General features: G+C 39.1%; 1 protein-coding gene across 3 annotated transcripts in view; it reads right to left on the minus strand.

The window, feature by feature from the left end:
* ATP8A2 (ATPase phospholipid transporting 8A2) overlaps positions 1-12,055 on the minus strand; it is a 326,460-nt gene that overhangs the window by 101,071 nt on the left and 213,334 nt on the right. For all 3 annotated transcript variants that reach the window (XM_082759713.1, XM_082759714.1, XM_082759715.1), the window contains 5 exons: positions 8,623-8,697; positions 5,836-5,958; positions 4,678-4,756; positions 1,223-1,284; positions 836-892 (listed from right to left, as the gene is read on the minus strand). In XM_082759713.1, coding sequence (XP_082615839.1) covers positions 836-892; positions 1,223-1,284; positions 4,678-4,756; positions 5,836-5,958; positions 8,623-8,697 — 396 coding nt within the window. The remainder of the gene's footprint in view (positions 1-835; positions 893-1,222; positions 1,285-4,677; positions 4,757-5,835; positions 5,959-8,622; positions 8,698-12,055) is intronic.

Raw genomic sequence — 12,055 nt, forward strand, 5'->3', positions numbered from 1 at the left:
CCAAGCCCCTCCAGGAAACTGACAGAATAAGAATATGGGGCTCTTCAAAACACCCTGGTCTTGAGGCAGGATGTCTTAGTATGTCACGCAAACTAGATTCCCATAAAGTACCACATGTAGCTGTGGAGACAAAAGGACTCCACCAAAATCAAAAAGATTCGTGTTTTCAAGGGACTGGGGGAAGGAAGGGGTGAAAAGCGTTGAAGTGTCATCAACATAGGAGCCCTCCCTACTCCGCATATTCTTTGGAGGTCAGTGCCCTGGCAGATTCTGACACCTTCCAGTAACAGAGCACTCTCTTACTGCAAGTAAATGACTCACATCTAGGAATCAACAAAAAGGGTTTGACAAACATGCCTTATTTCTTACTGAAAGTTTGCAAACAAAAAATCTTAGCCAATGTGAAGTCACTAGTGCTTTCTACTAGCTTCAAAGCCCATTTGTTTATCCTTGGGCAGACAACTTTTATTCACTGTTGCATTAACTTTTAAAGAAGCTACAGAGTAAAGAGATGTTGTTCTTAAACTGTTTTCTTAACCAGTTACAGTAGTATGTTAATTTGTAGAAAATATTCTAAATTTTCAATATTTAGAGACGTTTGCAAAATGCTTTTAGCCTTCTCCTCTTCCCACTTCTGATAGACTGACTGTTTTATCATGTCATTAGAATGTGTTCATTCTCCTCTCCTCTCGTTAGGGAACTTACTTTATCCTTAAATCAAAGAACCGATTTAAACACTGCAGCCTGAAATCATTTTTAGTACTTCTTTTCCGTATTAATACTAATCAGGGAGAAAGGTACACTAATAAAATAAGAGATACTGAACAGCACTTACTCTTGTCCATGCAGTTGTTTCCAAACCTGCTTTCAGACAAACAGTGACTACAACATACTGCAAGGGAAAAAGAAAAAAAAAGTGCAGTATTAGCACTCTCAAATTCATAGGTGTTCACAGCCCAATCTCCCCTTCACACCTGAAAAAGGAACTAGCATCTAGTAGCACCACCCCACCTCTCAGGGACTTGGCAGACTGGGGCAGAGCAGAAGATACTGTCAGTAAACGTGAAAAAAAAAAAAAGTGAATAAGGGAGAAAATCATGGTCACAAAAAAGACCTCATTTTATTTTACAGTTTCTTCTGCTTTACATCATTTTTGATGATAAAAAAAAAAGAAAGTAAAGATATTCTACCATTCAAAAATGTCTTGAATAGATAAACTTACAGTGTAAACTATGTTCCCAACAAATAAATAGTCAATTCCCTGTCCATTTGTGAATACAGCATCTGAAAAAGAGAAGCAATTACATTTGTTAATAATTTTATCAACAGAATGGAAGACACATCAAGGAGATTTTCAGGACACTAGACAATAACTGGTCTTAACCTCACTTTTTGGACTGTCTAAAAGCACTTTTAGAAGCCGTGAGCTACTGGTAATGCAGCAGCTGTGCTAAACAAGACATGATGCTCAGACAGAGCATGTATACACAGTCCCAGTTGCCAGAAGCCATTAGCAGAAGGGGAAATGTAATTTGTCTGCAGGAGCTGAGGTACATCAGCATCACTTTTTCGGTGGCTATCTATTCTGTACTGCTCACTGACAGCTCGAACAAATTCCATTATTTGCTGTGGCTGTGAAGAAAGCCTAAGATCTCTGGTGGAAGAAAGTTGCATTAAGAGAAAGATGCAAATGACTGATCTCCAAAGAACACATATAACTTCTAAACTGTCTTACTGGAGGTTAATTCAGTAACTGAACAGCATTTAGTCCTCCACACAAGCTTTCTCTTAGTCAAGTGTGCAGAAGGGTAAGTACACGTTAATCTATCATTTGGAAGTGCCAACCTTGGCAATGCTTCAAATGTCTGTTTAGTCTTTCTTAGCCCATGCTGAATGAAACCGGAACGCCACGAAAGCACACTCGACAGCCAGGCTGATGCCAGATGAACTCATACTCACAGGAACTTTCAAGCATTACTCAAGCATGATAAGTACCGGTATTTTCACAGGTTTTAAGACAACTGCTAAAGAAATACACAAACAGCAGGGATGAAAAAGGCTTAAGATAAACCCCTTGGACCTGTTCCTAAACACATACTGCCTATTACAGTGCTTCTACTATGAGGGCACCACTTTGCTAGGTTTATTTGCAAAACTGGATCTGACATTGTAAAACCAGGGTCATCTACTTTGTTAACAGCGTTCCTGTAAAGCAGGTCTCCAGGATCAGCAAATTTTGATGTCTACAGAGAAGAGTCCCTGCTAGCCTGACCTCTGTGGCAAAGACTCTGCCCAGCATACTGGTAACAACTTCAGCCAATGCAGCTGCCCAAGCCACTTGTTATGGCTTACTTCTACAATCGCTGTATGTGCTTTTCTCTGAAGAACTGACAGATTCTTAATATTTTCCAGAAGTTGGTTGTTCTATATCCCTGATTTTATTCTTATTTTCATATAATCCTAGAATGGTTTGGTTGGAAGGGACCTTAAAGCCCACCTAGTTCCAATCCCTGCCATGGGCAGGGACACCTCCCACCAGAGCTACTAAGCTACTAAGAAACAGCACCAGATCTACTAATCAATAACAGTAGAACAGGATTTAAACCCTGAGCCAGCTTGCCTAGCAATAGTTTGGTCTGTGGCTACTGGCATCTCTACCAGCCCAACTTTTCTCCTGGTACTCAGGAGAAAAGTACTGGCCTCAGTACTCCTGGCCTCAGTCACCTACCACATCAATCACAAATACACAAAGATTTAGCAGTCTCTTTCAGCCTACTGTCAAAGAAAAAGGTAAAGAGCACTAAAGAATGGAACCTTCCTTGCTGATGCCAAAAGTCTCAGTTTATTGAGAAAGGCATGCCTAAATACAGGATGTATTGGAAAGCTCTAGAATAAACTAATCTAATGACTCTGCCAATATATTGTTCTAGTACAACACCACAATGCACATTTAAGTAATCAAATAACTTTCGGTGCAAGTCCCATTCTTTTTAAGGTTATGTTTTAATACAATAATGTAATTCTTTTTTTTTTTTTCAGGGCTTTCCCTGACCTTCCACTTCGGGAGGCTAAGCAGTTCTGAAAGGATTGATATTTGCTAATGAGAACAGCAGGATGTCCAGTGAGCATTCATTTCTAAAGCTATACAAGTGCCCATTCATTGCATATATGCACTTCACATTCTGAGGAACTCAAGAGGTTAAAAAACATCCCAGTGTGAATAGCTGAGTTTTGTCTGCGGCACCGAAATCTCTTTTTCACTTAGAAATACAAAGAAACTTGAAAATTAAATACTCATTCCTCTTTGGAAAGCAAGCTAAGCAACCTATTGAAATGATCTCAAAGAAAGTTACCATTTGGGCAGGTGAGTTTTCCAGTCTTACCATTGCAGTCATTTAAATTGTGTAATCTATTTGGGAATGGAACAGTCAAAAAAAAAATGTATGGAAGACTGAAGCAAAAACTGCAGCCTAACTGCTACAGACATCGGCCTACAATAGCTGACTTTGGATTGAAAAAGCAGCTATTCAGGACTAACATTTCCCATAAACATAGTGAAATAGTACAACTCCCTCCCCTCCGAAACAAAACAAAGACCAGTGAACCGAAAGCAACCTCTCTCCCCCAAAACTGAAACAGAGCTCCCAGCCCACATACAGAGGAGACAGGGAGATCCCCTTCTTGTATGTCTATCTCACAGCGCATGAAACTGTCACTAAGGCTATGACACAAGTTTTACTCAGCCAGGTAACGAGAAATACGAGCCTGCCTCCTCCTTATCTTTACCATCATGCCTCTCTCCTGTGAGCAATCATCTGCCCTCCCTTTTCCTTTTCTTCTCCCTCCTCTGAAATTAAACCATCCTCAAGCTGAGGTTCTTGAAATCAGTGTTTACCAACAAAGCTTGTTTTGAAAAACTCGTATTTTTAGATAAATACTACTCACTTCCCCTAAATTCCTCATCTTATCTATTCCCATTTCTTAATAGAGTAAAACAACAGGTTTCCCATGTTTTTTTCCTGCCCAGACAATTATGCTGTAAAGCTAGGTAAGAACCATTGGAGGTTTACCGGTCCCCGAGATACCATGCAGTTGCACACCTTCCATAAAAACAAGACTTAGTAAACTTAGTTTGTACAAGAAAAAAAATAAAATTGTTTTCCTAGTATCTGACTCATGATCTAGTCTTCTTCCATTCCAGTCGGTCCACTTCTTCCACTGACTTCAGCAGAAGTGAAATCTCTATTTTATTCTATATTTTACAGTGCTGCGTTATGGAATGGGAAAGATCCAACAAGATTTAAATCTAATGGTTGTAATACAGCTGCCGTTAGAAGATTAAAGAAGATTAAACAGTAAAAAGTTGAGAACTAAACTACACTACTGAAAAAAAAATCAGATGTTGTATAGGACTCTTTTCAGAATTTAAGTAAGACTTTCACAAAGCAGTAGTTTAATTTTTCAAGCATTAAAGTTATTATATGAACAACAATTATGTTAAATATGAATCAACTCTGAAAGCCACAAGATAACCAGCCAAGAACAGCAGCTATAGTCTATTGAACTGTCTATCAGCATTATTTTCTTGGAACTTGTCACGACCTCCAAATCTGCAAACACACTGGCTCTGTAAGACCGAACATCAGTTACTGACGTAAGAAATAATGAAGCAGTTACCATGCTCCAGCACTTTCATTGGAAACCAGAAGAGAATGATGGAATGGACCAGGGCATTGATGCAGTGACCCCAGAAAACCTGAGGGAAAACAAACCAAGTCGTCAGTGAAGTCCAAAACTCTTGACCTCTCTCTAACTCCCAACAAACGCTTCATTGTGTAGTTTAGAGTCAGACGATGTTTTTCCTGAAGTGAAATACCTAAACTTTGGTAGGATTCATTTCCTCCTACAATTTCTGCTCTGTCACAAGAAAACACTGGTCCACTTGGACGGTCTTATTCTAACAAGTTAAAATATAACAGGCGAGCAGACTTGCAATTTAAGATCTTTATCAAAATACAGCAAACAGATGGAGCCACCTTTTTTTAATTACCTCAAAGAAAGATTTTAAAAGACTAATTCAGTACCATGAAATGTTCTATTTTCTTTTAATGGGCAAATACTTTCTACGCTTTGCGGTTTTTAAGCTTACAGATAACGCAGTTCTGCACAAACTAGAGCTTTACCTACTCTACAATTTCTTCCTCCCTCCTCTCTAATCAAAGGAATCTTACAGCTCCCCTGACTCAGAAGTACATGTAAACGTTCCTGCTATGGAGTAGACTCAAAATTCAAACTGCTAGCATTTTCTACCATACAAAATAGCAAAATTAAGCAAAATGTGTTTTTCAAACCTAAAAATCAAAATAAATTATTATTATTTTTTTTTATTTTCTAAAAGAGCTATAAGAGTAGAGAAGAAAAGAATAATAATGAAAAGGCTCTATAATATTGAACATTTTGATAACAACCTCTACATTAAATAAATCTGGGTGAGGTTACCCAGTTTCTATGAAAACGGTAAAATCACCACTTTTTAGTAGTTGTGAATTAGAAAGTCATATTCAGATACAAATGTTACTTGGAATCAAAGTTGATGGATATACCAGGACCAGTTTTTCTGTTGAAGCCAAACCTGAAAATCCTCAATTAAAAACAAGGATTTTCTTTTATTTTAAAACAAAATATAATCCCTTGGAAAACAACAGTCTTGATCTCAGTGGCAGTACCCTAGTATAAAGCAGAAGTAACAGTGTGGAATAAGTTCTTTTGTGATGAAGGAGACCTAGAAAATAAAAATGTTCATGTTATTCTTAAAGAAACAGACTCCCCCCTTACCCTTGTGTTGAACCCATCTGCATTTTGAGTGGTTTTGTATAGCTGTGGAAATCTAAGCATGCTATCTTGAGTACAGGATCGCTCAAAAATTCCCAGAGTGAAGGGTGGCAATGCTGTGAAAATCTGCAAAGCAAGCAAATGCTAATTAAAAGTAGCTATTGGTTTTATAGATTTCTGATATTTCAGAATCTAGATAACAGCAAAATTCCCAGACACTTCAGCATTACCAACCCGTTTGTTATTTGACATAATTTTCAAATGTCCAAACAAACCCAAACATGAATTTCAGCAATTCATAACTCTCAGATATTGACTTACAAAGAAAAGAAGCATAAAATAAAATTCATACGATTAACCAATTAACTTAAACACAAGAAGTTAGCCATCAGTAATTTCTGATGTACCAGCTTAAATAGTGAGGGTAAAACACATCACAGTGCAAAGACGTAATTATTTGAAAAAGCCTTGCAGGAATGGGTTCGCATATTTATGGCTACAATTGCAGCTAAACAAAAGCTAAGTTTATAAACAAAGCAAATGTGGAAATCACATTAAAAATACACTGGAAAACAATGGCCATTCTCTATTGCAGTACTTTAGGAATTCTCCAGTCAGGCAGGAACTGATAGGATAAAATTAACCACACTGCATGTCTGTGCTACGAGTAGATGCTTGGATGATCAAGACTCAGACACTTTCCAAGAGAAGCAATAGGGCTCTCTTCCAGAAGCACAGCAAATTAGCCTCTGCTGAGTCCCACATGTCTCTTCTTACAGTGTTTCCAGGGTCTGAGGCAGCTCATTCAAAGCCACCTCGGGTATCTCTGTTTCTTGCAGTCTGCAGTGCAGACAGTGGAAATACCACCAGTGTGAACGTCTGAATGCTCAGCTTCAGGCATTGCCTTTTACATTAACAGTTTATACCTGAAAAAACATTTCTAATCCTACGTGCAGATATGTAACAGTTTGAGAAGTGTTCAGTTTCTAGCATGCACTTCACGTTTGTGAAGCTGTTTCCTACCAGCAATGTGTTGGCAGTTGGAGAGCCAGCCACCAGTGAGAATCAGTCGTTACATCCCTAGATCCAACTTCTTTGCTCACAAAGTGATAAACCAGACGGTCAAACTGCCAACAGGCTTGGAAGAGGCGGTGGGGGAGAACTAAAACTAAGACCAATATATTCCAAAACATGACTTGTTCTTACATTGCTTTAAGATATTTCCCCAGGTTTCTTACATTTCCTGGGACAACTCCCATTTAATGTAAACCAGTCTTCTAGATGAGTTTTTGTTTGTTTGTTTGTTTTTGGTTTTAAATTAAGGTAAACCTCCAGTATGAACCAGTACAAATGCTGGAATCGCAACGCTATTAAGTTTTCCTACACTCTGCATTTTAATAAGCCTACTCATGAAATGGAGGGTCAGTCAACATGGAAGGGAATAGAAGAATTAAACCTCACCTAAAAGCCTAACTCCTCCAAGTTACAGAAGCCCCTAATACCTTAACCAGTACTTGATTCTTTATGATTCTATGGAACCAGTTCTAATTTTAGAAAATACCAACCTTATAAAATAAGGGTTAATTTCTACTCCACTGATTCTCTAAGAGGAGTCTCATCCTTGAGTTTTATATGCAGGGTAGGTAGATCCATCAAATCAGGTTTAAAGATAATAGATGCAAATTACTAAATATGAATGACAGACTGTAACAGTCAGGAAATGAGGGTGAAGAGGGAGTGGAAAATCCTTGAATTAATATCTTCCAGGAAGAATATAAAATCATAAGGCATATGAGGGTTTGTGCCATCATTTTTCAGATTAGAGCAATGTGACAGAAGTGCTTCCATTAATACTACTCAGTGATGGAGATAATTTGGTGGCTTTTTCTATATTTCCATATATTTGGAATGAGTCTGATTAAAGAAAAAAATTTAATTTCCTCCCTCCAAAGAGAAATGCAAAGGATTTTTCAACACTGACAAAATGTCATAATGGCTTATAAAACCAGACACCAGGCCAGCCATCAGTAACGTTACAAATATAACACGCCAGTGAAAAGACCAGCACAAGTCTAAGGTATGCAATTAAACTTGGCCCTAGAGCTCCTCCAGGTTTTAATCAATGTTATTGATTATAGGGATAAAACTGCATGGTACAGTGTGGGACCCTGCAAAGCACATCTAAAATTTGAAAGCTCTCCTGGACTGCCATATCCTGCACTTGGTTCAGGTGAAGAACACAGCTTTGCTTCTTCCAGTTCTGTCTCTAACTCAACACAGAGTCAACCCAAAGTGTCTGCATGATGCTTCCCTGAGAATCTACTTGTCACAGGGTCCGAGAAGATGATTTCAGTATTTACTGACTATATAGGAGTAAATATTTAATATGTTGTTGCAGGGACCAGAATCACTGGGACAGTAAGGTACTACAAAAAGATAAGAAAATAAAACCCTCAAAGATTAAGACTTGATATCTATTTTGAACATGAGCAGTCAGTAAAATAGCTCAGTACAAGAGACCAAAGATGCTTTCAAAGAGAAAAGTAAATTTCATCCAAAAGGTGCAGAATGTTATGGAAGTTATATTACACCAAGCACGTATATATTCAAGGCATTTTTCAAAATTTTCAAAAATGTGATTAAAAACACCATCCAAGATTATTTTTTTTCCTATGGCTTTTACAAATTAACTCATCTTTCCTGACACACATTCAGATAGTTACCTAGGAGAAAAGGGACACAACACATACAGGTCTTGAGTAGTATCAAGTCAAAGCACGTAGCACTTACCACGTTATACAGACCAATGCACCATCGCTCAAATAAGATCTGCCCAGAAAATCCATTAACGAAAGCAAACCAAAGCTGAAACAAAGAAAGACAAGTTACAAGAAGCTTTAGATTACTACTGCGGTAAATGTTTCCATTTACAGTAGGCGAGGAAGATGTGGAACACAGACCACCATCTGGAGACAGCTGCTTGTCATGCTCTAAAAATAATCATCAGCAGTGCCAGAGAGTTATTCTCTTCTTAAGTTTTACATATTAAATACTGCCAGAGTACTGCTTATTTAAAATAAAATACTCACGTGTTGGAGCAACTCGATGTATTTGAATCATTACTAAAAAAAATGTCCCCAAATTATTTTAAGTCTTGTTGCTGGCAAATTAAAATGCTTGAAGCAGAGCTAACCATGTGTCCATCACAGCCAAATACCAGAATTTTCATGCTAACTGTTCTGATGGACGCTGTGTTCAGCTTACGTCCTGTTTTATTTACAGTCCCAGAATTAGAGATACTGATTTATCAGTTATGTTAGTTATTTTTATAATGTTCTTGTCTAAATGATGTAGCCATTATTTGACAAACATTGATTTAAGAGTTAATGGAAGATGTTGCCTGAAGATGCTTGGGGAGTCTCCATCCCTTCCCCAGTGTACAAAACCCAACTGGACAAGCCCTGAGCAACCTGGTTTGAATTCAGCATTGACCTCTTCAGACAAGAGGTTGGACAGGTTGGCCACTGAGCTCCCTTCCAACTGAGATGACCGTACTGCAGCAATCCTTAACTGCTGTAAGAAGCACTGAGTAAGTAAATTCCCTTTCCAGAATTTCATTGGACCTACTTCCTTCACCCTACTTCTTTTATTTTGTTTAAGCAGCTTTTTGAACTAAGAACTGCTTCACTACGTGGAACAAAGTTTCCTTCTCAGTCAGTGGGCACTGAAAGAGGCTTAGGAAAGAATAAGGGAAAGAATTATTTTCTTCCAGTGCATCTGAATCACTGCACTTAATATCTGCCAAAGGAGTACTGTGAATGTTTGTGACTACAGTCTCTTTCGAAGTCCGCTTCTACATCTGGGTGCCATGGTGCACTAAGACACTTAGTTTAAAACTGTAGTTCAACACTGCGTGGGGGAACATCTCCTCTTCCCCACTTTTAACATATTTTGTCTTACATGTACTTGGCAATTTGAGATAGCATTGGACACAGTAAGTACTGTTAAGAGTCAAGTGATGCCCATGGCTATGCCCTTTTTCACTGTGGGAGAGTCCATGGATGGATCTTTCCTGACACCCTACTGTCAGTCATGTACAGCAGCACTCCCATGCCAACATCACTTGTTCTCTGGCCCGTATGTAATTTGCAAAATATTAGTGTCTGCCACAGCAAAATACCTCAGGCAGCAATTAGTTAACTGCACAGCAGTTGGTCTTTTCTTTGCTCTCACCCAAAGTGGATAAAAAATAACTTGGAAAGAGGTTGAGAGAAGATATGACAACTGCATCAAGTCCTGCAACTGTTTTCATGGATATGGTATGTAAGCAGACTGGGACTCTTCAGCATGGGACAGAGAAAACCTAGGGGAAGACTAAAATATTTACAAGATTGACAAGGATAATGAATAACTATTCAAACAGGCACTGCAGCAAGAAGTTACATTAGCAGGTTACATAAAAAAAAGAAAAGCTGAAATGTTTTCACACAACACGTGGTTGATAGATGGAATTGCCTGCTGGGCGATGCTGTGGTGGGTTTTTTGTTGTTGTTTTGTTTTTTTAAAGCATGGAAGAAAAGCTAGAGAACAGATGAGTGTGTCAGGAAACTACCACTGCTCACAGTGGATCAGCCACCAGGTTAGTCAAATCTTTGTTCTGACCCTCTTCAGCATTTCTTATATATTTATTATATCAACATTTTCATTTAAAATTAATCACTCTAATGCACTACCACTCTTCAGTGAAAGCCAATAACGACTCATCTCAGCTTATTTGCTCTTATTGATGTGTCTTGCACCGCAGGCCAGACTTAACTCCTACAATTCTACCCTCTCCCCCCAATTTTCAGCTGTTCTTTCTAGCAGGGAGTTCCTACCTCGTTCTGAAGTTTGAACTTTTCTGTACCTGCTGCCCTTCTTGCAGCCTGTAGTTTGCAAATGCCCCTGTGACCCTTAAGGGCCGGCAGGCCCATTCCATTTCCAGTTAGTTGAAATGCATCAACCTTGTATAAACTACAAAAAATGTAGTCACTTCCTAAAAAACAAGTTCCTCTTTCATTCACGTTGTCAATCATGCATGACTTTAAATTAAATAAGGTTAAGCAATCATGTCTCCAGTTCAGGCCAGAGAAAAGGGCAGAAGGAAGCCATATTCTATACCTGAACTCTTTTCCATCAGTTCTGCTTCCACCATCAGCACTCGCTGTGGTCGCAGTCTCCAAATCTCACCCTCCAGACCCCATTATCAGCCCCAAGTAGCGTGCTGCCCAGCCCCACTCAGACCTGGAGAGTTTCAACCAACTGCATACCTCAGCTCTTTACATGAAAGCTATGAAAGATCTTGGGCACAAAGTGATGACATTAAGGTCCTGAAAAGAAACCACAATTCATTTGGGGCACTACAGTAAGGAACTTAAGGGCAGCTTCTCCTGGGAAGAAACCAAGCTTCAAAGAAGCAGACTCCCAGATATTTAGCAATTATGATCTAGGCATTTATCATCTCCAGGCTTCTTGCACTTAATTGCAACTCGAAGTGCACCAATCCTAAAAAACAAGCAGCTCACAAATCAGAAGCCTGCCTGCCCAGCTGGCAGCCTGTGCTGTGCTCAGTTTTCTAGATCCCACTGCGCAAAACAAAACTTCAAAGGTCTGGTGGCAAATGTCGAGGCCTTTTATGATATTGGCTCATGCTACTTCAGAAACCTGCCTGAAGCCATAGCCTCCCCCAACTACTCACCAGCAACAAATATTCTTGATTTTCCATCGAGAGGGTAAAACAAAGCAGTCAGATTTTCTGTAGCTGACCCATGGTTAGGAAAGAAGCCCCCAAACAGGCAAAGCTACTATCTTTGACTCACATTTCCCACAAAAGTATTAGCAGTAATGAAGTGAATACACAATTACGAGTGAATATACACCCTTCTCAACCCCATTTTTTCTAATCCACAAAGTAGCTGCCCTACCAAACTGGGTGGTGCAGAATTCATTTAAGACCTTGCTAAAAGCCCCTTGAGATCAGTTCAGTCACTACAGGAGAACAGTGAGATGGATGTGCCTGACCGCGGTAGGTATTTAAGCATCAGATTCTTTAGCATTTTGAAGTCTCTTCTGATCTTGAGGGAATCGTCTACAGAAACGCACTGCCCCTATTTCAAAGCAGCTATGATTTAGGTGGCTACCAGCTAACTTAAATGTTGCACTGATTCAAGATCTGAACTTGAAC

The sequence above is a fragment of the Aythya marila genome (assembly GCF_965140915.1).
Source record: "Aythya marila genome assembly, chromosome: 1".
Lineage (NCBI taxonomy): Eukaryota > Metazoa > Chordata > Aves > Anseriformes > Anatidae > Aythya > Aythya marila.